This window comes from Nannobrachium achirus (genome assembly GCF_963921795.1).
Source record: "Nannobrachium achirus genome assembly, chromosome: 6".
NCBI lineage: Eukaryota > Metazoa > Chordata > Actinopteri > Myctophiformes > Myctophidae > Nannobrachium > Nannobrachium achirus.
Genome location: NC_137815.1, coordinates 48,034,749 through 48,061,924, shown reverse-complemented (window position 1 = coordinate 48,061,924; position 27,176 = coordinate 48,034,749). Strand labels below are relative to the sequence as shown.

At 41.7% G+C, this 27,176-nt stretch overlaps 1 protein-coding gene across 5 annotated transcripts in view; it reads left to right on the top strand.

The window, feature by feature from the left end:
- plekha6 (pleckstrin homology domain containing, family A member 6) overlaps window positions 1–18,516 on the top strand; it is a 123,670-nt gene extending 105,154 nt beyond the window's left edge. For 2 of the 5 annotated variants that reach the window (XM_080727844.1, XM_080727841.1), the window contains exons 18-23: window positions 1,180–1,323; window positions 4,761–4,913; window positions 6,995–7,131; window positions 7,485–7,642; window positions 11,552–11,659; window positions 14,720–18,514. In XM_080727844.1, the coding sequence (XP_080583970.1) occupies window positions 1,180–1,323; window positions 4,761–4,913; window positions 6,995–7,131; window positions 7,485–7,642; window positions 11,552–11,649 (690 nt within the window). In that variant the 3' untranslated portion in view covers window positions 11,650–11,659; window positions 14,720–18,514. Of the gene's footprint in view, window positions 1–1,179; window positions 1,324–4,760; window positions 4,914–6,994; window positions 7,132–7,484; window positions 7,643–11,551; window positions 11,660–14,719 lie in introns of all 5 variants that reach the window. The other 3 variants (XM_080727842.1, XM_080727843.1, XM_080727845.1) reach the window with 2 other exon arrangements.
- The last annotated feature ends 8,660 nt before the right edge of the window (window positions 18,517–27,176 follow it).

Here is a 27,176-nt window from a genome sequence, read left to right as displayed (position 1 = left end):
TGTTTACCCAATTATAATTTAGCAGCGTCCGGCAGCTGTCACTAATGAAACCATCAGCAGCCCTTACTGTACTATAACGACTTTGTATTGGCTTTGAACAAATTCGTTTAATTCATTTTTTATTATTATTATCAGAATGAACCTTAAACTGATGAACATCCGGCACTTAGAAATACCCCAAATGGGCAGAATAAACCTTTTATCCCATTTGGAATTGAATTAAACTTTTTTTAAACTCAGAAGTCCCATCTTCATAATTATTGAAAATTAAACTGTGCAGTCAGTATTACCGGAAAAACGGTCACTTTATACAGTGAGATTTGAACACTGGTCTGCTTCTGCTTGACTGCCCACCAGTATCTCATAGTATAGTAGTTTAACATTTGGACCCGGTGTAGGAGCAATTTATCTATTCATTTATTAAGTTCACAACAGGTCACGATGCGCCCGTATGATGACATATTATAGAGCTTAAACGGTTAACACTGAAGATGTTGCTGTGTAACAGTAGAATTATGTTGTATGTTGGGTCCAGGCAGTGGTGGAAAAAGTACTCAAATGTTTTACTTAAGTGAAAGTATCAATACAAGTAAAAGGGTGCCCTCACACCAACATACCTAGAGTGGAATCCGCCAATGCATTTCAATGAGAATGAAGTGTTTTTTTGCAGAAATCCTCTCCTGGCATGAAACCGCTCCATTCTCATTGAAATGCATTGGCAGATTCCACTCTAGGTATTTTGGTGTGGGCACTGGGCACCCAAAGTCTGGAATTCAAAATGTACTTGAGTAAAAGTATGAAAGTATTGGTATCAAAGAGTGCTTCAATTACCAAAAGTAAAAGTACAAAATGTTTGAAAATAGGAGATCTACAAGCCCACAACGTGTCGCAATGAGACACCTTGTGAGCTTGTAGATCAGCTATTTCCAAATAGCCAAGGTATAAAACAGGGCTAAAGTGCTTAATGTGTGTTTTGTAATGCTATAATTTATATCTGCAAAGTAACTAGTAACTAAAGTTTTCCACAAAAAAAATGTAGTGGAGTAAAAGTACAGCAAAAGTATCTGCTGTACTTTTATCAGAAATACTCAAGTAAAGTACAAACACCTCGAAATTGGACTTAAAGTACAGTACTCAAGCAAATGTACTTACGGTAGTTACTTTCACCCCTGTTTCCAGGAGCGCCCAAAGAGTGCAGTCTTCCCAGCGGAGGTGAAGTCCAAGATGAGTGTGGAGGAGCAGAACGAGCGCATCCGCAGAAACCAGAGCAGCTCTGTGAGGGACAAGAGGCGCAGCCTCAACCTGTCCACCAACTACAAAGTGGTACGTTGGACCAGTGTTTCTCAAACCTTCACATTTCAAGGTCTCCCCTTAACTCTGACAGTGTACAAATTGAACCAAATGAACTCTGTTCCATTTGTACACTGTCAGAGTTGCGACCTTTCGTTTGCCAACGGGGTCTGAGCTGCGTGTATCTATTCTTCATCTAGATTAAGGCAAGACCCAAATTCAGAGTGAACATTTTAAACTCAAATCTTTGCTTCTGGGGGTCCCTGGAACAATATATTTTGAGATGGGGGTCTGCGACCAAATACAATTTGGGGGTCCTTGACATGACAAAGTTTGAGAACCACTGATATACTGTAGGCCGATTCTACAAATGTCTTCTAAATCCTAACAGTTTTCTGAAAAAAAAGTATGTTGCTTTATCAGTGGTTCTCAAACTTTGTCATGTCAAGGACCCCCAAAATGATATGTATTTGTCCGCGGTCCCCCATCTCAAAATATTTTGTTCCAGGGACCCCCAGAAGCAAAGATTTGAGTTAAGCCCTAAGCTAGATGCAGAATATCTATTCTGCAACTAGCTTAGGGCCTCAGACCTGCAAAAACGAGCATACAAGTTACAGGGTCAATTTAGACTGCCCTACAGGAACAAACAGAGTCCTTGGAATCCACTTTGAGAACCACTGCATTACACCAGTTTCAACACAATTGGGAATGTGGATTGAATGCTTTGTATTTATTATGCGAATGTGGGAATTAACCATTGGCGTTTCACATACACATACACATACACATACACATACACATACACATACACATACACATACATCTGCATGCGCACACACACACACACACACACACACACACACACACACACACACACACGCACTCACGCATGCATGCATGCATGCATGCACTCTCTCACACACACACACACACACACACACACACACACACACACACACACACACACACACACACACACACACACACACACACACACAAATAATTGCAACCGTCACAACTTGTCCGTCTACGTCCGACTCGTCCGTCCGTCCGTCCGTCCGTCCGTCCGTCCGTCCGTCTGAACGTGTACACTTTTGTAAGGTCTATGGGTTTTCCGCTCTGACATCATGCTTTGACGTCACTGTGATGTCAGGGGAACCACACTAACATAATCCCTTTTATGCCCATATATGGAGTCCCTGATGTCATCAATATTAAGCCCATATCTAACAGGACTTCATATGGGAATGCCCACATGGAGGCCTCATACCACACTAACAGAAACCATATATGGTCAAGACAGATGGCCAAGACAGCCCATATCTGTATGGCTGGTTCTACAGAAAGGGATCTCCATGTATGGACATAAAAGGGTATGAAGTCAGATGTCATAGACATCATAGGACTTTCCCACAACGAATAACTGAGTAAGCATGTTTGGGATCTCACAGAATACAGTATCTCCATATACAGATCTCCATATATGGTACCAGCGGTCTCCATATATGGGTAACTGGTCCGATATAAATCACTGGCCAGATGGCCAAAACATGGCGCGACCTCGCTTGTCGTCTTACTAGTAACAGCACATGGGGAAACAAAGGCAACATTACAGATCCCAGTACATTCTTTCCTGCACTAACTTACAAACAATTCAAAAGGCACAATTCCTGCTTCCTAAACTGGTAAAGGTGTAATGTGAGTCTTGCGGTGTCTGTGTGTGTGTGTCTTGCGTGCGTGCGTGCCGGCGTGCGTGCGTGCGTGTAAACTTGGAAGCCATTATACAACATCTGAAATCCTCCTGCTGCCTTGATACTCTGCCAACAGGCTTTGCATGGGCTCGGATCTTTTACAAATTGCCTTTTTCTCAGGCTGCTTCCCACAGGCCAAAAAATAATAATCTTGACACATCAATAATGAACAAGTATAGGCAAACCCGTTTTTAAGTAAGATAATTGACAAAGCTGTATTTCAACAACTAAACGACTTCTTAGAACTAAACAATGGTTTTGATATCTTCCAATCAGGATTTCAGCCACGCCACAGCACTGAGACTGCTGTTGTTACAGGTAGGGTAAGTGATATTCTTAGGTTAAAACAAAATGGGGGTTTTTGTGTGTGAAAAAAGCCTGATATTCTGATAGTAGTCATTGTGATAGAATGTTTGTTCAGTAGTCCCGCCCAGGTCTCCCCAGCTCTTCAGCCAATCAGGAGATATTAATACCCATTCATCAGCTTCAATTTTAATGTTCTAGTGCACAGTTTTGCCTGTATCCTTCCTGTATGAGTTCTCTCCCCTGACTGGACAAAATGGGTATCCCAACCTGAAAATGCATTTCCTGTTCGCCAAAGAGCTTGAGAGACCAGGAGACCCCTGTTACTGAACAAACACTTTATAGCAATGATTACTATCAAACTATAGAGCTATTTAACACTTCTTTTAACCAAAACATATCACTAACCTATACTGTACCTTTAAACTAAGTCTTCAATGGTATCAATATGAACAGACATTGGCAGAATTTCAGTATTACAGTACAACACAGAAAGACCAGTGGTTCCCAAACTTTTTAGCTCGAGTCGAGACCTAAAAGAGAGATTAGACCTTTGCCCGGGGAACCAAGCTAGTGAAAACAGCAGATCTACAAGCTCACAGCATGTTGCTTCGCGCCATGTTGAGAGCTTGTAGATATTTTCACTACTTCTTAAACATTTGTTTTCGAATGTATGGAATTTCCTAGATTTTCTTTTATTTATTCATGAAAATCATTGCATTTTTTTTATCATGAAAAATGTTGCATTTTTGGTAATGTTTTTTGAAAATGTTTTGAAAAAATATTAAAACCCAAAACAAACAAATAAATAAATAAATAAGGGACACATAAAAAAAAGTGTGACCCACAAATGTGTCCCGATCCAGTATCTGGGAATCAGTGCAGTAGTAGACCACAACATAGGCTATTATTAGACTTGACTTATTCATGTAGGCTTTCAACATGTTACTGCACAGGCTGGAAAACCGGACAGGACTTTCTGGCACAGCTCTAAACTGCTCTGAATCATACTTAATTCCACAGAGACCTTGTGTCTCTCTAGGTGGTCCTCAGACGTCCGTGTCTGTCTGCTATAGGTAATTACTGAGCCGAGACAAATAACATGCAGAGTTCTGCAAGGCTCCATTCTGGGACCTTTACTGTTTGTGTTCAACTTCTACAGTACATGTTCCCACTTGCTCAGATTACCGAAAACAGCAACATAACCATGTTATTCGTCATGTGGACTTCGCACGGTATTGCATAACTGTATCGTCTCAGGGTACTGTGGTCCAATACAATCACTATGATTAAGTCAATTGTGTGTGTGTGTGTGTGTGTGTGTGTGTGTGTGTGTGTGTGTGTGTGTGTGTGTGTGTGTGTGTGTGTGTGTGTGTGTGTGTGTGTGTGTGTGTGTGTGTGTGTGTGTGTGTCCAGGTTCGGAGGCGGCTCACAGCACACGAGGTGGACATCAAGGACCTGGAAGCAGCAGTTCGTGGCGAGGGGGTGGAGTCCCCCAGGCAGGAGATTGCACGGCTTAGACGGTTACAGATTGAGCCGGAAAACTATGCCATGGACATCAACAAAGAGGTGAAACACTTATTACCTACCTATTGTTCTTATCTTTTAATTTTTTAATTTTTTAATTTATTTTATTTGTCAGGGACAAAGCACATTGATCAACATGTCAGTTTTTCAACATCAATGTAAATGAGCCAGATTTAGCCATGAGCTAATTTTCATCTGTAGTCCCTGGGCAGGCTGTACAAAAGTGATGGTAAGGCTATTCTTACAAAACATACAATACATACAATACAGTACAAAACAAAACAAAACAGTACAGTACAACATTAAGGGGGCATACTTATAACAAGTTGAGTGACTCCAGTGACAGATGGAGCCGATAGTTACCCATGATTGTAAGTTTGACTTGCTCTAAGCCACCTCTTACGGCCAAAGCCGACAACAGTAAAATTTTAGTAAATAGTAATAGTAAATAGTAATAGTAAATAGTAATAGAATAGTAAATAGTAATAGTAAAATAGTAAATTGTTAAAGGGACTAATACTAGCCAATTATGAGCAACTCCAGTAACAGATGGAGCAGATAATTACTCATGATTACAAATTTGATTTGATTTAAGCCACCTCTTGAGGTTGAACTTGAAGGTCAGATAGTTGGAGGACTGTCTTACTTCAGTCGGGAGACTGTTCCATATATTGGAGGCTCTAACAGAGAGAACTGTGTTACCAAACACGCTCTGCCTGGATGGTACCTCACAGTCCCCCCTGGTAGTAGCCCTTGTTGTTCTGCCACCACTTTCACAAGGTTTTATGAACCGTTTCAGTGGTGGAGGTGCAAGCCCATTGAGAACCTTGAACACAAGACAGGAATCCATAAAATGTCTAAAACTTTCAAAGTTAAATAAATTATATTTTTGTACTATATGGCAATCTTAATAAAGTTGTTTCTTTCCTTTCTTTGTAAAGCGACTTTTTTGGGGAGGTATTTAGAAAAGCGCTATATACTGTAAATCCAAGCTATATTATTATTATTATTATTATTATTAAACAATTAGGGGCACTTCAAGCCTGATTTATACTTTGACGTACGACATTGCCGATAACAGTCGATCTGCAAGCTCACAATGTGTCACATTAAGTTATTTTGGTTCAGTATTAGCTTAGAGGGTCAGGTGGGTGTGGGAAGGTTTTCACAATAGTTCATTCTGACTTGCCTTGTGTTCAGAAAGGCTGTCCAAACTTTTGACAAAGAGGACAGGAGTTTGAGCCCTGCCCTAGCTGTATACATGCATTCAGTATTAGCTTACTATGCCTAACTCTAACCCTAACCCTAACCTCAGTAAAACTATGCCTAACCCTAACCCTAACCCTAACCCTAACCTCCGTGGGGTGAGGCGCTATCATTCCTGCCGACGCCACGTTGTCGTTGTTGAGGATCAAAGCGACCGCTTGTTCCGCCCCGCGCCGCATGACGAGCGCTCCGGTTCTCGATCTAACTGATTCTCGATCTAGCGGTGACATTATATATAATAGAGAGCGGACAGCCCCACCCCCAGCAATTCATTCCAATGCAAGTGCTCAGTGGCGTTTTGAAGCATGAGGAAGTAGCTGAATTCCGGTGCATTGTGGGGGAAATTGGCACATAATTATGTGCCAAAATTTGTTACGCCGAGACGTAATTAAGTCACAAACGTCACTCGACGTCCATTGAACCCTATTGTGTAGACCCCAGCCTCGCGCTCCTTTGCTCGTGCATGTCTTTTTCACACCGTCTGCAGTTCCAACTTTGGCCACCATCGCTTGTGCTTCAAGTCTAGCCCTGGGTTCTGGGGGCTTGGCTGTGAGCAGGGAGGTTTAAATAGTATAATATTTATACATAAGTGTGTTTATCGTCACTGTCGGGCAGAAACCTCGTATCTCCAGGTTCCAAATGTGTATGTTTTTTCGTAAAGTAAAGAAAGCCCTGCTTCATCATACAAGACTGTCGCAAAAACTAGTGAAAATAGCAGATCTACAAGCACCCAACGCCTCGGATTTTCACTATTCTAAAATTTTTAAATGATATAGGCCTATTCAAAACGAACGGTTTTGGACGTACAAGGTTTCCACCCGACAACAACGTTATGTATGTATTCCTGCTGTTTCCAGCTGATGGCCCCAGAGAAGGTACTGATTCCTGAGCGTTACCTGGATGTGGACGTGGACACCACTCCTCTGAGCCCAGAGGAGCAGAAGGAGAAGCAGAAGAAAGTAGAGAGGATCAAGACCCTCATTGCCAAATCAAAGTATGCATTTCACAACTATTCCAGGGTTATTATAAACTGAAAGAGTGTGTGTGTGTGTGCCTGCGTGTGTACCTGCATGCCTGTGCGCTCGCGAGTGTGTGTGTTAGTGGTGTCTACAATAATCGATTCATCGATGCATCGCGATTTGGCCGTGCACGATTCTGAATCGCTTCAGCAACGTGACATAATCGATTATTAATAGCCGTTTTAGACAGGGGTTGGCATGTGGCATTTACCATTTTGATGATAAAATAATCTCCTCTCCTCTCCTCTCCTCTCCTCTCCTCTCCTCTCCTCTCCTCTCCTCTCCTCTCCTCTCCTCTCCTCTCCTCTCCTCTCCTCCCCTCCTCCAGTTTGCAGAACGTGGTCCCCCTGTTGGACGGCCCTTCGGAGGGCAGCGGCGGTGGTGTTCCGGTGAACTGCGAGCAGCAGCTTCAGGAGCAGGAGAAGCGCATCGAGATCTCCTGCGCGCTGGCGGCCGAGGCCTCGCGACGCAGCCGCCTGCTCTCTGGTGAGGGTGTGCTCCTCCACGCCACCTCCACCCCCACCCCCACCCCCTCCTCCACCCCCACCCCCTCCTCCACCCTCACCAAGCCCAAACCCCCAGCAGCCCCCCGCCTGTGTTGAATGGGCCACGCGCTGCTCTGGCTTTCAAACACACCCTAAACCCCACTATCCACCCTCACCCCACCACCAACAGCTACCTCAGAACATGTATTTTGTTTTTTCCACACACATATAGTAAAACCCTTAGTGTACATTAAATGTACAGTAAGAGTTTATGAGTAACATAGAGGATTCTATTTTGTAGCCGCATAATTCATTCAAAGCCAAATTCTAACTTGTGGGACTGTGTGTGTAAAGTGCGGCACCAATTTTTAAATCATGACAATTTGTGCAAGTCTTTGAATATATTCACCCGATTCTATAAATGTCTTCTTCTAAATCAGTGGTTCTCAAACTTTTTCATGTCAAGGACAACGACCCCCAAAATTACATGTATTTGGCCACGGACCCCATCTCAAAATATGTTGTTCCAGGGTTCGCCCCAGAAGCAAATATTTGAGTTACAAATAAACACTTTTTTTTTATATATATAATATATATATCTGTTTATTGCAATTTCCACGAACAAAGACATTTCATGCACTGATCCAGTTAGGATGTGGGACATCACATCTCCCACTGTGTCCGATACAGTCAGTCACCAGATGCAAGTGGTCACTGCGGAGATGAGGTCCATAAAACACATATACTGCAGCTGTCATTGAATTATCACTTGGATCCTCGTTGACCTTCATTTTCACTTTCTGTTGAATGAGATCCATTAACTAAACTGTCACTGTTACATTCCAGAACAACACTACACTGACTGATGAACATTACAGCAGTGGTTCTCAACCTTATTTTAAAAGTAATGCTTATTTATTATTCTGTGTCGCTTAAATAATTTAGAAAACATTTCATTAAATTCCAAATAACTGTCTGTTAGAATGTGATTAATAGCTGTAAGGGTTATATAACAGTCCAGTCATTGTTATACATGGCTGTGTAATAAAGGGAATATCACAAATAATTATTTAACAAAATTGTTTATTCAAGCCTGGTACAAATCATGCATGTTTGTAGATGCTATCCAATGTGAGCTAGTAACTTCAAGGGTTATAGGACTGGTCAGTAAACATTACATGTTCATGGTTCAACATGTTCCTCTCATTGACCACACAGGCAATTATATCTACAAACTGACTAGAGACTAGAGACTAAAGTGTACTAATGAAAAACACAATGATGCAATGGGAAAATCCTGTCAATAGCCAACGTTTCATGAAAAAATTAAACGAAAAGAAAGCGTGTGACTCTTTATAGGGGTCTAAATTGACCCTTACAAGTCTGTACTTTTGACAGTGTACAAATGGAACCAAATGGACCCTGACGGGCCCATTTGGTACACTGTCAAAGTTAAGTGGAGACCTTCAAATTTCAAAATTTTAGAACCACTGGCGTAGATGATCCAAACACGGGTGGAGATTTCTACCAGTAGGGGCAACATAATGCTACATGTAGGGGATGTGGAAAGTATTTATGAGAAACATTTTGGAGATCTCCCCTTGGGGAGCCTTGGTGGTGGGTTGATGGAGCAACGCAGGCTGAAATGTCTAATACACAGAATTAATTACACTTCAGATAGCACGATAAAATGCCTGCGCACACAACAGTGGAATGATGGAGTCATGGAGAAACTACTGTAAATCAAAGTTGGCCTAGAGACATATTTCACTCCATCTCCTCCTGGGGAGCCTTGGTGGTGGGGTGATGGAGCAACACAGACTGAAATGTCTAAACAGAATTAATTACACTTCAGATAGCACGATGAAACGCCTGCGCACGTCAGTCATGGAGAAACTACTGTAAATCAAAGTTGGCCTATAGACTTTCTTTTTTTTTTTTTCAAGATTTGGGGGAGAGATATGTGGCAAAGGTCGTCCGGATCGGGAATTGAACCGGCAGCGCCACCAGGCATCCATGCCTATCCAATGCCTAAGTGGTATGCACCTGGACCAGTAGGCCAGCGGGCGCCCCTAGAGACATATTTCTCATGATGTTGAGGTCATGATGTTATATATCCACCAGTCATCTCTCATTGAGTCATATAATGCCACAAATGATTTACTCTTTAGGATTAAATTTGTGTGTGTGTGTCCCGACCAATTTGCACCTAACTTTAAAGCTGTAATATTTTTTGTGTGAATACAGTATTATTTTCGCTATGGTAGAGTAACTTATACAATAGGGGTCTCCCTGCTTCTATTGAGACATAAGGGCGGATTCACACTGCGGTCTCGGGTGCGTAGTCGAGGATACTTGGCAGATGTTTTGATAGTGTGAAGCCTGCTTACTGTCCTCCGAAACGGATCAACGCACCGGCCCCGAGACCACCTCCAGAGGTAGTCTCGAGTCTGTTTGATGCGTCCTCGAGAACGGTGCGCTGCAATGTGAAGCTATCGTTCCATAAACAAGGAAGTGGTTAAGCTCTGCTAGGATAAAAATAACAAGGATTGCTCTGTGACGTCACGTCACTATTAACTGTTTTACTGCCAGATGTTGTTATTTATTTATTGGGTTTTGTGCCAGCAAAAGCAACTTACCTTTGCGATGTTATAGACAAAGATGTTTTTATTTTATTTTATCATTATTATTTTATTTTCTCCTTAAATAGGTGTACTTTCGCTATTCCAGCAGTAGAGGGCATCCTCATGCAAGAATTAATGTGAAATGGCCGCGGTAGGCTACCGTCCGTCAAGGCCGCTCAATCGCTACAGAGCAATAGACCCAGAGAAAATAACAATGGAAGTGTTTTGTTACTCCATTGATGCTAACGTCCAGTGGGTTTTTGAGAGCACTTTTACGGGAGCTGTCTCTACGGTACACACCCGCGCGACCCCTCATCAGTTTACAGACATCAAACCAAGGTACAAAAGAACGAGCCAAAGAACGTACTATTGGCATCGCGCCGCCGGGAAAAATGGGGCGAACGGGAACGTCCAAAGCGTTGATAGAGTTAAGATACCAAGGATGCACCAGTGACATTACTGTAAAGGTCTTTGCACACTGCTGCGTTTTTCTGGGCCGAATATCGGAGTGAATTTCGGAGCGCGTAAATAAAGAAATCAACCTCACGTTATTTCAATCACGTTTTTCCGATTTTCGCAGCTGTCGCCACTGCTCTCTCTCTCTTTCTTCTCTCTCTCCCTGGCCTCCCGATTTCGGATTTCCAAAACGCAACGAAAGACCGCAGTGCAGTGTGCAACCAGCTTTATACGATGATAACAGACAACGTTACATTGTGATGTTTCAAAGGCAGTCAGTATACCATTACAGTTGAATGAAGTGTACTCCAGGGAGTCCAGGCACGGAAGAATCTTGGCCAATGTAAATGCTGGCCAACAGGGACCAGGCAACTGTTTTCGGGAACAGTTCAAATCATTCGGACTGCAGTGTGAATCCGCCCTTAGATCCTGTGTCTGACTGGTTTGATACAAGTGCTAGTACTGCCTGAAGGTCAAATTTCAAATTCTCTCCTGAGCAAGCAGGCAGGCTCCATTAGCTCAGTGGTAAACATTTCAGCACGTGTGCAGGAGACCCGGGTTCGAACCCGAGGTAGCACATGAAAGAGTGTAGCTTTTCGGTACAGTTTTATTTATTTTCAGGTACTGTAGCTCACTAGTCTTGCATTCCACATAGGCTCACACACCTGTAGCTGCCCTTCCTTGTAAAGGTGTTCAACCTCATGTTACTTCCCCTGTTACCTTGCACTGTCACTGTTCTCACGTTCTTTTAATATAACGTTTTTCTTTTGTTTTTCATTTCTCCTCATCTACAACCCCCCCCCCCTTACCCTCCCACATTCCACATCCAGCCCAGTGCGCCCCCAGTCCCCCCACCTCCCCGACCAGCCTGGCCCCTCCCCCTTCCTCTGCTGACTTCCCTGACTCCGCCCACATCATGAAGGTGTGAGTCTGTGAAGGTGAGTGTTCCCTCCCACAACACACTGTCAGCCAATCACAGCCGTATGTTTACCCCAGTGGTTTTCACAGAGTCCTGATGGACCCTAACAGGTCTTTGACTCTGACAGTGTACATATGGAGCCATAAAGGGTCCATTTGGGTCCATTTGTACACTCTCAGAGTTATGCTGCCCTACAAAGCCAACTACATTTTTGTGAAGTATTTATGTAGGCTATCCCAGCAAAAAATAAATAAATAAATATATATATATATATATATATATATATATATATATATATATATTATATATATAAAACTGCTAAACAAAGGGTATTTATTAAATGTAGTATAATTAAATTAAATATTCAATTTCACAGAATCACAGGTTTTAAAGTCCTGTTTATAGTATAGGATGGCTTGATTCTACATTTAAAATAATTGATATAAATATTTTTGTAAATCTCTATGGGAAAAATGGATGATTTTTTGAGACCACGCCCACTGCTATACCTTACCGGTAACCCATTTGCTGGCCAGTTGAAACACTTTATATATATATATATATATATATATATATACACACACAATTTTTTTTTATTCTTTACGTCGTACTGCACGTTTGGCTTTGTAAGACAGTATGGGGTCCTTGAAATGAAAACGTTTGAGAACCACTGGTTTACCCTGTTTGTCCTCTGAAGTCCTTCCCTTGCCTCACATTGCACGTTTCTCACTCTTCGTTATGGTTCTGCTTGACGTAATGCTGCTTAGTGGAGTGTATTTTTTTTCTTTAATTATTATTAATAAAGTAAATATGAATTAAAAACCTTGCAAGGCTAAAAGGACCAGATACTGTAAATCAAGTATATTGGACCATGAACAAATTATTCTTCCTTAGTCCCACCAGCTCTCGATTTTTGCATGCTGTTGCTCTGTTGCAGCAGTTGTCCACCATTTCAGTTCATTTGAACAAACAGGAAATTGTAACCTGCATCAGCAATGCATCAGGATGAGCGGTTTCTCAAAGTGTCATCTGATGAAATGAGGTAGTTTCGCGTATAATCCACATGGTGTCTGTTTACATCTGAGCTGGATTCTGGAACTAGCTGATAACAGCTGCAACAAGTAGCTAATATTGACAAGCTGAAGTTTTACTCTCAATTTCAAAATAAGAGCCTCGCGTCATATGATTAGTCAACTGTGTTTATTTGTAAGTCTACTTGCAGGAAGTACAATGGACTAAATTAAAATGACATGACACACACGCGTGTATCAAAACAGCAACGTAGTATCGCCAGTGGAAGCTTGTGATTGGCTGAACCGGAGGTAGGGAGCGCTCCGTTGTGTTCGCCTGGACCGCGCGGAGGTGCCGAAATTTGGGGGGATGAGGATTTACTATTCTGTCCATATCTGCCGTTATGGACAGACATAACACATGGACACATAAGCTGGTAACGGCGCTGAGTCGGCTCATGCGACCGTCGCAGACTCGCAACGCTCGACGTTTCATAACATATATAATCATAAACATTCTATATTTATAAGGTCAAGTATTATACTTAATAATTGGGACTAATTAAGAACCAAGATCAGATTGTGTTTATAATATAACGCCGGCGTGCCTCCGTCATCTCCACCGAAAACAAGCGCTCCCCCTTTGTTCCATTGTCGAAACTGCGTTGCTGTTTTGATTCACGTGACACACACTAGTAACTGACCTATCCACGAGTTTCCAACGCCCCATAGTGCATTGCGCAAACGTCTGCATCGAGGTTCCGCCGCCGATTTACAAGCTCACAACGGGTTGCATCTGCGACGCGACGTGAGCTTGTATGTCTGCTGTTAAACCCGGAAGTTTGGTCCTGATAGTCTCCAGTAAACCCCCGGGGAAACTTGTGGATAGGGGACAGCTTGCCTGGCATTGCTCAGACCACCACCAGGGGGTGGTGTTGTGGGCTGCAACCTCGCATCTTTTTATATCTAATACATACAATTCAGCAAACACAAAGTGGTGGCAATTCTCAAACAGAATGTTTAGCTCCATTCTCTCACAACACCTCTCACAAACATAGCCACCACGTCAAACAAGCGTGATAATTTTGCACTGTCCACATTTTAAACATGCCACTCTTTGAACCGCATTTATTTCAATTTAACAAAGTTTCGCCTTCGCCTCACGCAGAGCAGCCAGTCCTGAAGGAGTATCTTGACAGTGCTCATAAACTGGTCACCAGAGTATCAAGTTACAGAGGAGGGGGGGAGGGGGAGGGGAGCTGAGCGGAGGAGAGAGAGAGAGAGAGAGAGAGAGAGAGAGAGAGAGAGAGAGAGAGAGAGAGAGAAAGAAAGACGGGGGAGGGCCCGGGGAGCTGAGCGTCCGTATACACCACGTCATCGCATCACCAATACCTTTCACAAAACTTTTTTTTTTTCCAATTTTTTTTTCTTTTTTCAAAATACTTTTTTTTTCCAAAAACTGAACTCTAGACTTTCGGGCCGCAAACTTCTAGTATTATACAAATAATTAAAGTCCCCCATTGGCTCAGGGCCCTGTGCAGCTGCACACCTTGCACAAGCCATAATCCGTCCCTGTCTGTCCCTCATCAGCTATGGACATGTTTCTTCCAAAAAGCTGGGAACCATAATTGAATGCAGAAACCAATGGAACGTTATGAAATCTGGGTGTCCAAAGTCATGTCATTGTTATTCACAATGAGATGTCAAATCTTACATTCTTTAGGGTTTATGTTACATTGATATAATAGCGTGCAAATGCAAGGCTGCAGTCCAAAGCAGGATGAAAAACATTTGTGTCAAGTATAATGAGTGTCATGAAATCTTTATGCACCAAAAAATACTGTTTTTTAACATCAAAGAATTCATTGCAAACAGTGCTGGTGAAAGGTACTATAGATGACCCTGTCCCCCCAAAGGCTCAATTTGAGTCAGCTTTTCAATTCTCTTTTGTCAAAAACAAGATTCAGAGAAACACACAAACACATACAGTAGCAGAAACTGTCCTAAACTGTGAACTTTTCTCTTCAACTCTCCCTGACCCTCTCTGCTCTTTGTTCCCTGCTCTCTAGCTCAAGCCTTGGCAGCTGTCAAGTTCGACGGAGCGTCTTTCTGATGATTAACTCGGACAATTCAATTTTACAGATGACCCCAAAGAAACAGAAGGTTTTTTGTTTTTTTATGTCACCCATCATTCACTTGTGTGAGAACTGGATATGTCGATGGCAAGTTTTCAAAGGAGTTTCCCTGGAAGATGGACTGGACTTGGAGACGATGATGACTCAAAAGGACAAAGAGGCTGAAAATGTACTCGTCCCTTGGCCCCCTTCCACTTAACTCGTTTTACTGTACACCCTTTGTCTACTCTGCCAAAACAAAATGCAAAAAGAAGTCTGGTAGAAATGGAACCACAAACAAGATTATAATAGAATGATTTATTTCTTTGAATTCAGCCTACTGTGGAAGGTCTCTCTGGTTCTCAGTGGTATGTGACACTACAGAACTAGCCTGATCAGAGGTGAGGGCAGAACTCCAGAACTCTTACCAGTTCCACACAACAAAACATTTCTGGATAATTCCGCTCAGGATGGTGTCCACAAAGGAGAGATCTTCGAAGGACACCGATACATTTTCTAGGCGATGACAGAGGCAGTCTGTGTCCTGAGGGTTAGGACTTGTTGTGGCATGTAAGAGGACGTTTAGTATGTGAGGCTACACCAGGAAAATATCTCCAGGGAAGGAAGCAAGGGAAAGATGTCGAGAAGGGCAGAGGAACGGAAAGTCAGACAGCAAGTGGCCATAACAAGGACACTATCCACAATTTTCCAACATCCCATCGTGCATTGCGCAGAATGTGCAGGCAGCTTCCGGAGCCGCTGCCGAGACTGATCTACAAGCTCACAACGGTTGCATCTGCGACACGACGCAAGCTTGTATGTCTGCTGTTAACCGGAAGTGTCCCGCAAATAATGCTACGTAAATTCTCGAGGAAACAGGTGGATAGCTGATGTTAAAAACAAGAGGAAGGGTCTTTATGTGGAGCCACAGCTTGATCTCTGGGTCATCGTTGTGGACCATGTCAAATTGCAGATGGCCCTTGATCCTATCAAGGCCAGGGGACAATTACGTGGACAGAACACAAGGCTTGACCATTTTACAATTGTCCTACACGAGTGTGCACCCTCTCTCCCCATGGACGCACCCCTAGGACTCTCCTTTTGAACTCACTGTGATGCCTAACTCCAACATGTCCCCTCGCCCCCCAAACCGCTGCACCCATTCTCACCAGAAACCACTTTCAACACCTGACTCTTGTAACTAGACATTGTTGTTTAGCATTAATCATAGTCTTTGAGACTTTATGTAAGTGATTGCCTAAACATAATAGGTAAAATATGTTGGATATACATTTATAAATGGTAAATAGTATGTGGAAAGATGTCAGCAAAAAAAAGTGAAGTGACCTTAGAAGTGTAAGTGTGCTAGTTGAAAATACTAGTTTGTGTAAAGATGGGCCAGTGGCTTACGATGCAGTCATTTGATAGCAGTTATGTGAATCAGATAATGCTCATCATTTTTACATATCCCGACATTTCATCATAATATGCTGTGCCATAATTCTGAACCTCATTCAAGCTCAACAAAAAGGGTGGTGTCAATTTAATTTAAAGTTAGCAGGGATGTAACAACGTTATCATGATATTGTGATAACAAACACGTGTCGATATTATCGTGACAGCATCTCCAATAAGTGAATAGGCCCATATGAGAGTGACAGCAGCAGAGTTTACAGTGAACATCACATATCTTTACAACATTCCTCCTATAAGAAACATTAGCAGATGTTTTAATTAATTACTTTATGCCTCATTTACTTGTTTGCGTTTCTCACACCAAAAGTAGCATTATCTACAAGCTCAGCTTGCACGTCTACTATTTTCTGCGTGAGACGGCGTAAATCAGGCTTTAGTCAAACAATACCAGCTCTGTACCGAAAGACAAAAACTCAAGTGACACAGAGCCTCAGTCAAACAGACCACAGAAAGGGTGGATTCCACAAACTACTGTCATAGCTCAAGTTATGACACACAAATGAGAAATTAAAAGTTGTGTCCAAAGGATTTCAGTTATGTCTTTCCTTTTCCTATATCTAAATATTGTGATAATATCGTATCATGGACTTGTTATCATGATATCATATCGTGAGTTTTTGTATATTGTTACATCCCTAGTCAATACTGATCTGGTATTGAATTTGACCTGTACAAATTACATTAATAATATGATTCCAAACTGTTATGAGTTCAGTTGTTACAGCGAGGTGAGATCAGAGATGCCTCAATATTACCTCAGCACAACTGATTTACAGTAGATTCCTCTCTACCCAAGTAGTAGCAATCTTTATTTTTGACCAGACTTTACAAGTGGGCAGATCAATCTCACTTTAATCTATATTGTTTCTATAATTTATTGAATGAATCCCTTCTTACGGTTTACGCCTCAGAGCCAAATATGCTGTTATTTTGTTGTGGTCCCGGCCGTCTTGGGAGCAGACGACCACAATCTGGAAGGGAATGTTATGCACTTCCTATGACTCATGGCCATTCCTTTGCATTCTGGTTATGGCTCTTGATAAGGAAAATGTGTTTGCTGTTCCGCCGCCGCTTCCTAGTTTAATCACAGTCGGCCTCAGGGCACAAATGCCCCTTACTCCCCCCCTCCCCCCCCAACAATGTCCGGTCGTGTTCCCACATAGCTGTTTTCCCTCACACATCTATGAAGGGGCCCGGTTGGAGATGGACCTCTATGAAGAGATATGTATGTATACATATTCAAAGCTACTGTGTTACTGTAAGTGAACTGTGGAAAGTGAACAAAAAGGGATTTGTATATTAAAAAGAAAGCAGTTTATGGCTCTCACTAGACAAAAGGAAACACAAAAAGAATATTTCTATTTTTCCTTTTTTTTCTTTTTTTTTTTTGAGAAAGGGAATAATAAGGTCATAAGAGGCAGTACATATTTTTTTAGATGCATGGGTATTTGATGACAAATACGAGGTTTCAGCCGAAAGGTTAGATTTTTAAACACTTAATTCCACAATGTTAAGCATTTTTCACAAGTAAGTGGGAGAGATGACTATTGCCGAGATATTTTTTTAATTTATTGCTTTTGAGCATTGTCTTGAAGGCCCAGAATATACGTATTTTTGGAACAATTGGCATTGGAGGCGTTGAGCAATGCAAAACAGCCAAGTAAGCCGTGTCCAATATTTGATAAAAGATGTAGCATTTATGGCTAATGGGAATAAAGAAACATTTAGCACATTGGTCAATGTACATAATATTTCCAATTTCGATTACAGTATACCTTAATATCAATATTAACTGTTGCTATTTGGGGAAAATTACACAGACTGCTTGAACTATGCAAACAATATTTAAAAAGATGAAAAAGAGTATGCTTGCTTTAGAAAAAAACAAAAAAAACATTGCAATAAAGTGAATGTATACAAATAACGTCTTTCTCTAGATTATTCTGAATTCCCCACAGTATTTTGTATGTCTCGCTGTCTGGAATGACCACATTAGTACTGCTGTTATTTTAATCACATTATTGATCATGAGTATCACTGCCAAAAATACTGATACTACTGAGGTTAATCGTATCAAGTGGCTCCTTGATAATATCCTGCAGACTTTGTTATATCAAACTGTATGTATGTCTGAACCAATAAAGTTGAAAAGCAGATATGGGCTGAGTTTCACTGTTTCCCTATCAAAAGGACTGGAAAGAAAAAGGTACAACTTCTTCTTTGCTACCCAAAAATTGCTTAGTTTGCACAGCCCCAGAATGTCTAATACAGGAAACAGCCTTTACTGTAATAAGATTAGCTTGATTGGTTCACATTCAACCATAAACAACATTTCAGAAGTAAAATGGTAATACACTAGGAGCTGTTAAATTAAATCTGCTTTTTTTTTTTGAGTAAAAGCCGCATCCCACTTCAACTCAACGGTAGAACCTACAGAATAATACCGCCCATAACTCTATGCCGTCCGCTCATTCGCTAGAGAGCAAGAGAGAGAGAGAGAGAGAGAGAGAGAGAGAGAGAGAGAGAGTCTCAGGTTACAAGAGGGAAGGGGGGGGTCAGCTGCACAGGGGGAGAGAGAGAGAGAGAGAGAGAGAGAGAGAGAGAGAGAGAGAGAGAGTCAGAGTCTCAGGTTACAAGAGGGAAGGGGGGGGGGGGTCAGCTGCACAGGGGGAGAGAGAGAGAGAGAGAGGGGTCTGCTGCACAGGGGGCACACACACACACACACACACACACACACACACACACACACACACACACACACACACACACTCAAAATACATGAAGAAACAGTGCTTTTTGTGGGCAACATGGCTTGGAGCAGTTGTGCGTGTGTGCATGTGAGCACGCGAAGCGTGCGAACACTAGGATTCGCCCGCCAAAGGCGGGCGATATTCTAGTGAACTACATTTTCTTAGGCGGTCTTTTGCAAGACACAAAAGACAGGCACAGCATCCCAGACAAAATAGTTTGGTCGGGAAGTGTATTCGCTTTCCCTCCCTGTTGGGTTTGACTGTGAAAACCCTCTTCTATGTGCTACATACAGCGTGTGTGGAGAGGCAAAGGGAAAGTAGTGTGCAGTTCCGAATTGTGTTAGCTAAAAAATGTACTGCAGAAACCCGAATAAAACACGAACAAAACCGCATAAAACCGATAATTCACATGCACGTGCGACAGCCCCTCCTGCTTTAAATGACTTCCCGTGGGACTTGTAGTATTATGGTGGTGCGTGCAATATACCAGAGCAGAGGGCCAGTTCTAATAGTAATTAAATATCATCCCGCGCGCCAAAGATAATTCATTCACAGGCCTGATTTGGCCCCCGGGCCTTGAGTTTGACATACCGGTATGTGACATAGATAGATGTCTTACTGGAGCACGTCTTCAATAACTGCTCGTTACAGTGGTTTAGGGGAATGAAGAACCAGAGGACTTGATAAGGTTTTATGTGTGAGTGATGAATGAAGTCTGGTTGAAACCACATCAGCGCTGATCATAACACAATTTGCACAGCTGACAAGACATTAACAAATAGCAAAATTAGCTGCTTGTAGTTGTAGATCAGCCATTGACACATGCGCGAGATGTATTTTCGCCGAATGTTCTCCTATCTCCTACACAGGGCCATCGGATTTTTTGTGTTCACACACATGCAGGCATAAACAAGATAAAAAAATACACACGCGCGCACATGCACGCACACACACACACACACACACACACACACACACACACACACACACACACACACACACACACACAGACACACACACACACACACACACACACACACACACACACACACACACACACACACACACACACACTAACACACGGACCAGGACAAGGACCAGGACCATCTTCAAGCCACCCTGTAGACAATATGCCTTCCGGTGTGTTCCAAGATTTCTAGCGGAAGTCTGCGTTTAACGGACGTTACGTCATGCGGTGCGGGTCTGTTTACATTCCCCAGCGAAAAAACTAAAATAGATTGTAGCTCTTAACTCACTCTTAATAGGTGTAACATTGCTTGAATCAATGTTTTTGTTTGTATATTGTTTATTGCGAGCGCAATCGACGGAGTAGGAGACTCCGGCTCTGGCTACGCGAGGCTATCTTCAAGCTGGACAATTCTAGGGTGTCCGCGGATCTTGAGAAGCATTGAAAAGTATTGAATTTAGTTTTGCAAATTCAAGGCCTTAAAATGTCTTAAAAAGTATGGAATAGTGTGAGTGGGGGTATTGAATTTTATCTGGGGCAGAATGAATAAACGTGTCGCAAACAGACTATAGTTGCGTTTCACTCCGTAGTTTTTTATTCCTGGTTCTGAGCCGTCCGACGTAATCCACCTCTCGCTGCTGCTGGTTGAGACGCGCTGTCTGCACATACAGCACAGAGAGCGTGCGCCGTGTGTGTCACAATGCGACATAGCTCTGTTTACTCAATGCTGTATCCCCTCCAACTATATATGTTCCCCATTTTCAACTGTTTTTTATTGTTTTTGTGACACTTGCTTTGGCAATGTAAACGTATGTTTTCTCATGCCAATAAAGCTCCTTTGAATTGAAAATTGAATTTTGTGTGTATGTGTGTGCGCTCGTGCGCGCTCAGCGCACGCAGCAGTTGCAGTTCACACACAGAGAGAATGCTCTCCTCCTTCCTCGTCTCTACTCGGTGCTCGTTGTTGCGTTATTGTCGTCGTTATTTATGTTGTAAGCTAAAGACTCGCCAGTCGCCAGGATGGCATGTGTGAAACCTTCGCAACCCGTTTTGATTGTAAACAAAACGCAATGCTGCCCATTATGACTAGGACAGACAGCCACCAAACTGTTAGCTGTGCCAACAAAAGGAGCTAACGGAGCTAACCTGACCAACTTATTGTCAAAGCACCTCCGTCCAGGACAGACACGTCGACCTATAAATAGGCCTACAAAGAATTAAAATGAGAACTAACTTGAAGCATTTAACTCCGCACAAGACACGAGCCCACAGCCCAGTAAACTTGACGAGTGTTGTCGTCCTGTTAGCGATGCGAGTGCGACCTGGCGTTTTCCAAGGAACCTAAGCACAACGGTGGGGGCCAGTGGTGGGCAAGGAGGTAGTGACTATGATCAGAAAGAAATGAATTTAGATGCTGTTGTGCTTCTGCTTCACAACGTTACTTTATGTGTATCCTACTTTGGTTTATTCCTTGTTATTTTAAAGGCCTGATTTAAAGAGAAAATAAATGTTTATTAAAAAACAATCTAAAAAATCACACCCGTGTGAACTGAGTGGTGGTTCCCCCCCCCCCCCCCGTGTGTGTGTGTGTGTGTGTGTGTGTGTGTGTGTGTGTGTGTGTGTGTGTGTGTGTGTGTGTGTGTGTGTGTGTGTGTGTGTGTGTGGCCTGGCCTGAACAACAGCGCCCCTCCCTTAACATGTGTGGTCAGAAAAGGTACTACACCACAGGCTTGAGGCTACATACAGACCCACATACAAACAAACAAACATACCTACACACACGGCCACGCTATGGAGACGGTGTGACCACCGCTCAAAAATGTAGGCTACTATTTTCATTTTTAATTGAACTTACAGTAAATGCCCCTTGAATGTGTGACTAGTATCTCAGGCGTTTGAATAAGTGCCATACCTCAAGAGCATTGTTTTCATTCATGTTCTATTTGGAAATGTTCATTGAACACTGTCAACATGCTTTGCAAAAGGTAGTTGTTACTATGAAAATACAGATTACACAGCCTTATTTGTACTTAGAATGTGAAAAGCTGTGTCCATGTAATAATTGTGACAGGCCTCTCCCCCTCTCTCCATCCTCGCTACTTCTCTTCCCCCCTCTCTCTGGTAGAAATGAAATACTGCGTATAGATTGTTAATTGTTAAGATTGCTGTAACTAAAATTAATTGAGAGAGATGTTTTCCTTTTGGATTTAAAAGGTCAAAGTTACAGTGAAGGTCAATATTTGCCCACATAATTGTTGAAGAGACCGGAATAAGAATATTGGTTGGCCAGGTTTGCATGTGCATTTGATTATTCCTACTGTATGTGGTAGCTTTTTACTGATACACTTGCCACAGACAAACACTGCTTTGTCTCTGATTTATGAATGTGGCCTTACATTTGTCGATTCCTTTGCCGCGGTAATGGTATTGAATTTGTCATTTTAGAGGTATTAAAAAGCCTTAAAGGGCCTACACCATGCTTTTAAAACTATATTTTTTGTATAAATATATGCTCAAAATTGAGTCTTAGACAGGTTTTAACCCTCAACAAACACTCTGACCATTCTTTTTGTTTGTTCTAGCTCTACTATAATGAGGCTCTCCAGCTGCAATACCAAAACGGCCTCTGTTTGCTCAGGGGCGCATCTAGTGGGGTTTTTCCAGAAAAAAAAGAAGTTTTTTGAAAAAAAAAGAAGTTTTTTGAAAAAAAAAGTTTTTTGAAAAGTGTTTTGAAAAAAAAAAGTTTTTTGAAAAAAAGTTTTTGAAAAAAAAAGTTTTTTGAAAAAAAAAGTTTTTTGAAAATAAAATTTGAAAAAAAGTTTTGAAAAAAAAATTTTTGATTTTTTTTTGACTTTTTGACAGTTTTTGAAAAAAAAAATTTTTTTGGAAAAAAAAAATTTTTTGAAAATAAAAAATTTTGAAAAAAAATTTTGAAAAAAAAATTTTTTTTGATTTTTTTTTTTTTTTGACTCTGAAAAAAAAACGGGAAACGCGTGTGACGTCACATGCGTCAACTCTCAGAACAGCACTGTTCTGAGAACCTGTGGAAAGCTTTTCATCTCTGTCTTCCCAAAACCAGAGAAAGACACAATGTACAGAAATAGGACTTTGTGAGGATAGAAGGTGCCAGTGGGACCCCCAAAAAAGGTTTTAAAATAGAAAAAGTGAAAATTCATGGTGTAGGTCCTTTAAAAAGTATTGAATTTGTACTTGTGAAATGTGCAGATACCAAGTTGGACAATTCTTGGCTCCTTTCTTGGACAATAAATACCATCCCTGCAAATTCCTAACTTATCTGGCAGGTGTGTAAATGTAAAATGAAGATATAGAGGACACAATTCCATGCGAGGCTAAAGAATGATACTGATTTATCCCAGTTTTTATTGACTTAACCATAGACTGACCGGGGGGAGCTGTGATGGTACTGTATGTCTATACATTTTGCAACATTTCAGCCCAATCTGAGACCCATTTACTTCTGTTATCAAATTGAAGTTAAATATTTAAAAGAACTTTGAAACACGTGAAAAGGTCCAGTGGTTTGTGAGATTAGCTCCAGAAACACAGACAGACAGACCCTCTTATAGATGGTTAGTCTTCTATAGAGCCAAAATAGATAGATAAGCACTTATATGACCTCTCACATGCAAATCTAAAAATGTTATAATTTGGGGGAAAAAGTAAAGAAAATCCTATATTAAAATGTGCTAATGTGAGGGCAGGCTCACCGGCCGGCGGGCAAACCACGGCTATGTTACTCTGACTCAGACATAACCATAAGTAAACCGGCATGGACAAGGACCGACAGATACAGAGATCTTCTAATAAAAGGGCCACAGGTAGACAGACAGCAAGAGATCTCCTATATGGGACAAAAGGAACAGACAGATGCGTACAATGTGTACAATGAAAAGGCCCCCGACAATATCAGTCGGAACAGCAGTGGGATGTAGACGTGTGAGGGTCCACGCACCTCTAGATGTGAGGGTTTTTCATTACTAAACCAAACCTTTAGTAATGAAAAACCCTCACATCTAGAGGTATGGACCCTCACACGTCTACATCCCTTTTTTAGCTTTAGTAATGAAAAAGGCTGAAGTGGTTCCAGATGGGTTAGTAGCCTATCTTAACCACTTTTACATAAACACTGAACGTATAATGTTACAGTACCTTTGTCTCTTTATCAAAGACTCATGTACATTCTTTGCATTCTTGGTATTCAGAAATGGCCCAACTAAAACTTTGTGAAATATATACAGTATATATATATATATATTGAGACTGTAATATGACCGCCCATGAAAAAGCAAACTGTTTCTTAGGTTTGCAAGTTGACAAGGTTTATGCTACTTATTATAACTCTATGGGTTTATGCTGGTATTTAATGTATCGGAAAGTTTCTCTCCCTGTGATGGGTTTCCTATAGCCCAGACTCTACACAGATACACTCTGTTGCAAATTCAGTCAATCCAATATAATACAATATACTTCATTATACATTGAAGATTTTCGCATTGTGAAAAATGCTCTCCTCATTCTCTCACCTTGTCTGACATCGCAGTGCCAGTTACTTCTATTAAGCAAGGTAAATGGGTAAGTCGATGTGTTCTTTGTTCATGGAAGAGATAACAATGTTAGCACAGTTCACGCCCCATTCAGTTGCTGCAGTGCAGTAATGTAGCTGGAAGCCTGACAATACAGCTAACACACTCCATAAAATACTAGTGCAGTTTGTCAGTGTAGTGTCAGAGTGGCTCAGAGGCTCTTATTGAAGAGCTTACAGTATATCTATAGGGGATATGGGGCGCGCGCGCGCACACACACACACACACACACACACACACACACACACACACACACACACACACACACACACACACACACACACACACACACACACACACACACACACACACACACACACACACACACACACACACACACACACAAATAATCACTTAAGCAGAATATTGGCCTAATACAAATGAAAACATAGCGGGTGGGACCTGGGGGAGAGGGTGCGGCCGCCCCCCCCAGCACCCCTACTTCCCTCGGGGATGAATGAAAAGCAGATATTTAACATCTGAGTTACGGTATATCCAATATCTGAGGAAGGCACACTTACAAACCATACTGGTAAAGTTATTTTTATTTATCTAAAAATTAATTAATCGAAAAACAGCTTGGCATGTGTGTTTCCATAAAAGATAATTGGAGACAGACACATATGTTTCAGTGTAGCCTACTAACACGAGGAAAGCTAATGGGCCGGACGCGAGTGCAGTGCTTTTCTCCTCAAAAAATTTGCATCTGAGTTGGCTCCAGTGTGGCAACCAATATTTCAAACCTCTGTAGACACACACACAATCCCTCTGTCTTGGAAAACATCATACATAAAACCACTTCCCAAAATCCAATGTCCAAAAGAACATAAGGATTATAGACCCATAGCTCTCACTTCCGTGATTATGAAATCACTTGAAAGAATACTCTTGCTACATCTTGTTAGTATAACCAAAGACAAATTCGTCCCCCGCCAGTTTGCATAGGAAGGAAGGTTGCGGTACAGAGGATGCGGTTGTCACACTGGTCCACTTAATTACAAAACGCAGACAAAGAATCATGCAAGGGTGCTGTTCTTTGACTTTTCTTCAGCTTTCAACACAATACAGTCCGATACACTAGTGTCAAAGATGGTGCAGTTGGAACTGAATCCTTACTTAATTCACTGGTATGCTGCCTTCCTCACCAACAGGGTACAGAGGTTGAAAGTGAACAGAACCCTCTCCTCAGCAGTAAATATTAATGTTGGGGCCCCCAAGGTTGTGTATGCTCAGCTATACTTTTCACCCTTTATACTGACAGCTGTCGTACTGTGGAATGTCTGAATGACTGAATTATTATATTTGTTATACTAACACAACAGACCAACATATTCTAAAGTACTCTGATGATACAGTTTTAATTCCCTCTTAGATAGTTCCAGTGATCCTTCCTACGTTAACACAGTGATACAAAGGTTTTATACACCTTGCGGGTTACGTCTGACGTCTTTACGTCAAGCCGTCAGTCGACATATTAATGTGCTCCGTTTCCTAGGCAACTAGGTTGGTTGGACACCAAAACTGTAAACAACACTGGGGTTAACTTGATATTATGGCTTTCTGTGAGAGATTCTACCAAAACAATGCTGATAACAGCCTCAGAGGCGCAGACATTTTAACCAAACAGATACTCCATAGACATGCTGGCTACCTAATATGAAAGAGCAAATTTTTCAGCACTAGAATCTATCACTCTGTGTCTCAGAGGGGGGCTGTGGACAGTTCAGAAACTCATTGATTGATTGATTGATTGAAGAATTTATGTGCAGTTTGCAATAGAAAAAAGGACAGTTCCATGACAGCACAAATCACTGGTACAAGGTCAACTAAAAGGAGAACCACTTTATGTATCACATATAACATTGAAAGACAGACGGATAGAACTTAATACTTTACATAGGATAACATCAATTACAAATGCAGAAAATGGTGAGGAAAAAAAGGGGGGGGGGGGGGGGGGAGACAATGGAAGCCATTGTTCTCGCATTACAACAAAAATGTCTGGGAAGATGTCACTGGTAGGCAGGTTTCTGAACTGTTCACAGCCCTCCTAGACAGAGTAGAAAATAGCATGAGGACCAATTATGCATCTTAGGACATATAAGTGTCTTATTAACCATTAATTAATGTTTGTTAATAGGATTGTTTATTCATAGGCCTATATTTATTCATTTTTACAAATCGAAACCTGACTAATAACCTCTCATATTTTCCCACACTTTAAAATTGATTCCTGTAGTCACCCGCCGATGACTCACAAAGAGCTGGAATGCTGGATACTGAAACTTGACGCTCAATTTTTAATTGCATGAAGTCAATACTTGGATCATTCTGGGATCAAAGCAACGGAGTAAATAGAAATACTGTATCTAATAATGCAAGCCAAGAATAGATGGTATTTTGTTAGACGGCTGCGTACACTAAGCCAACTCAGAATCACTCTGACAAGGTTAAACACACAGGAATTTATCTACAGATTATCATAACCTCTTCTGGTTTCTGGTTACAATCACAGCACCAATCGCTGCTGCAGTGAACTCTCCAACAGTACATTTTTAGCAGTAACTCCTGGCTGCTCCTGATCAATCAGATCACTACACTGATCTCTGCGCACT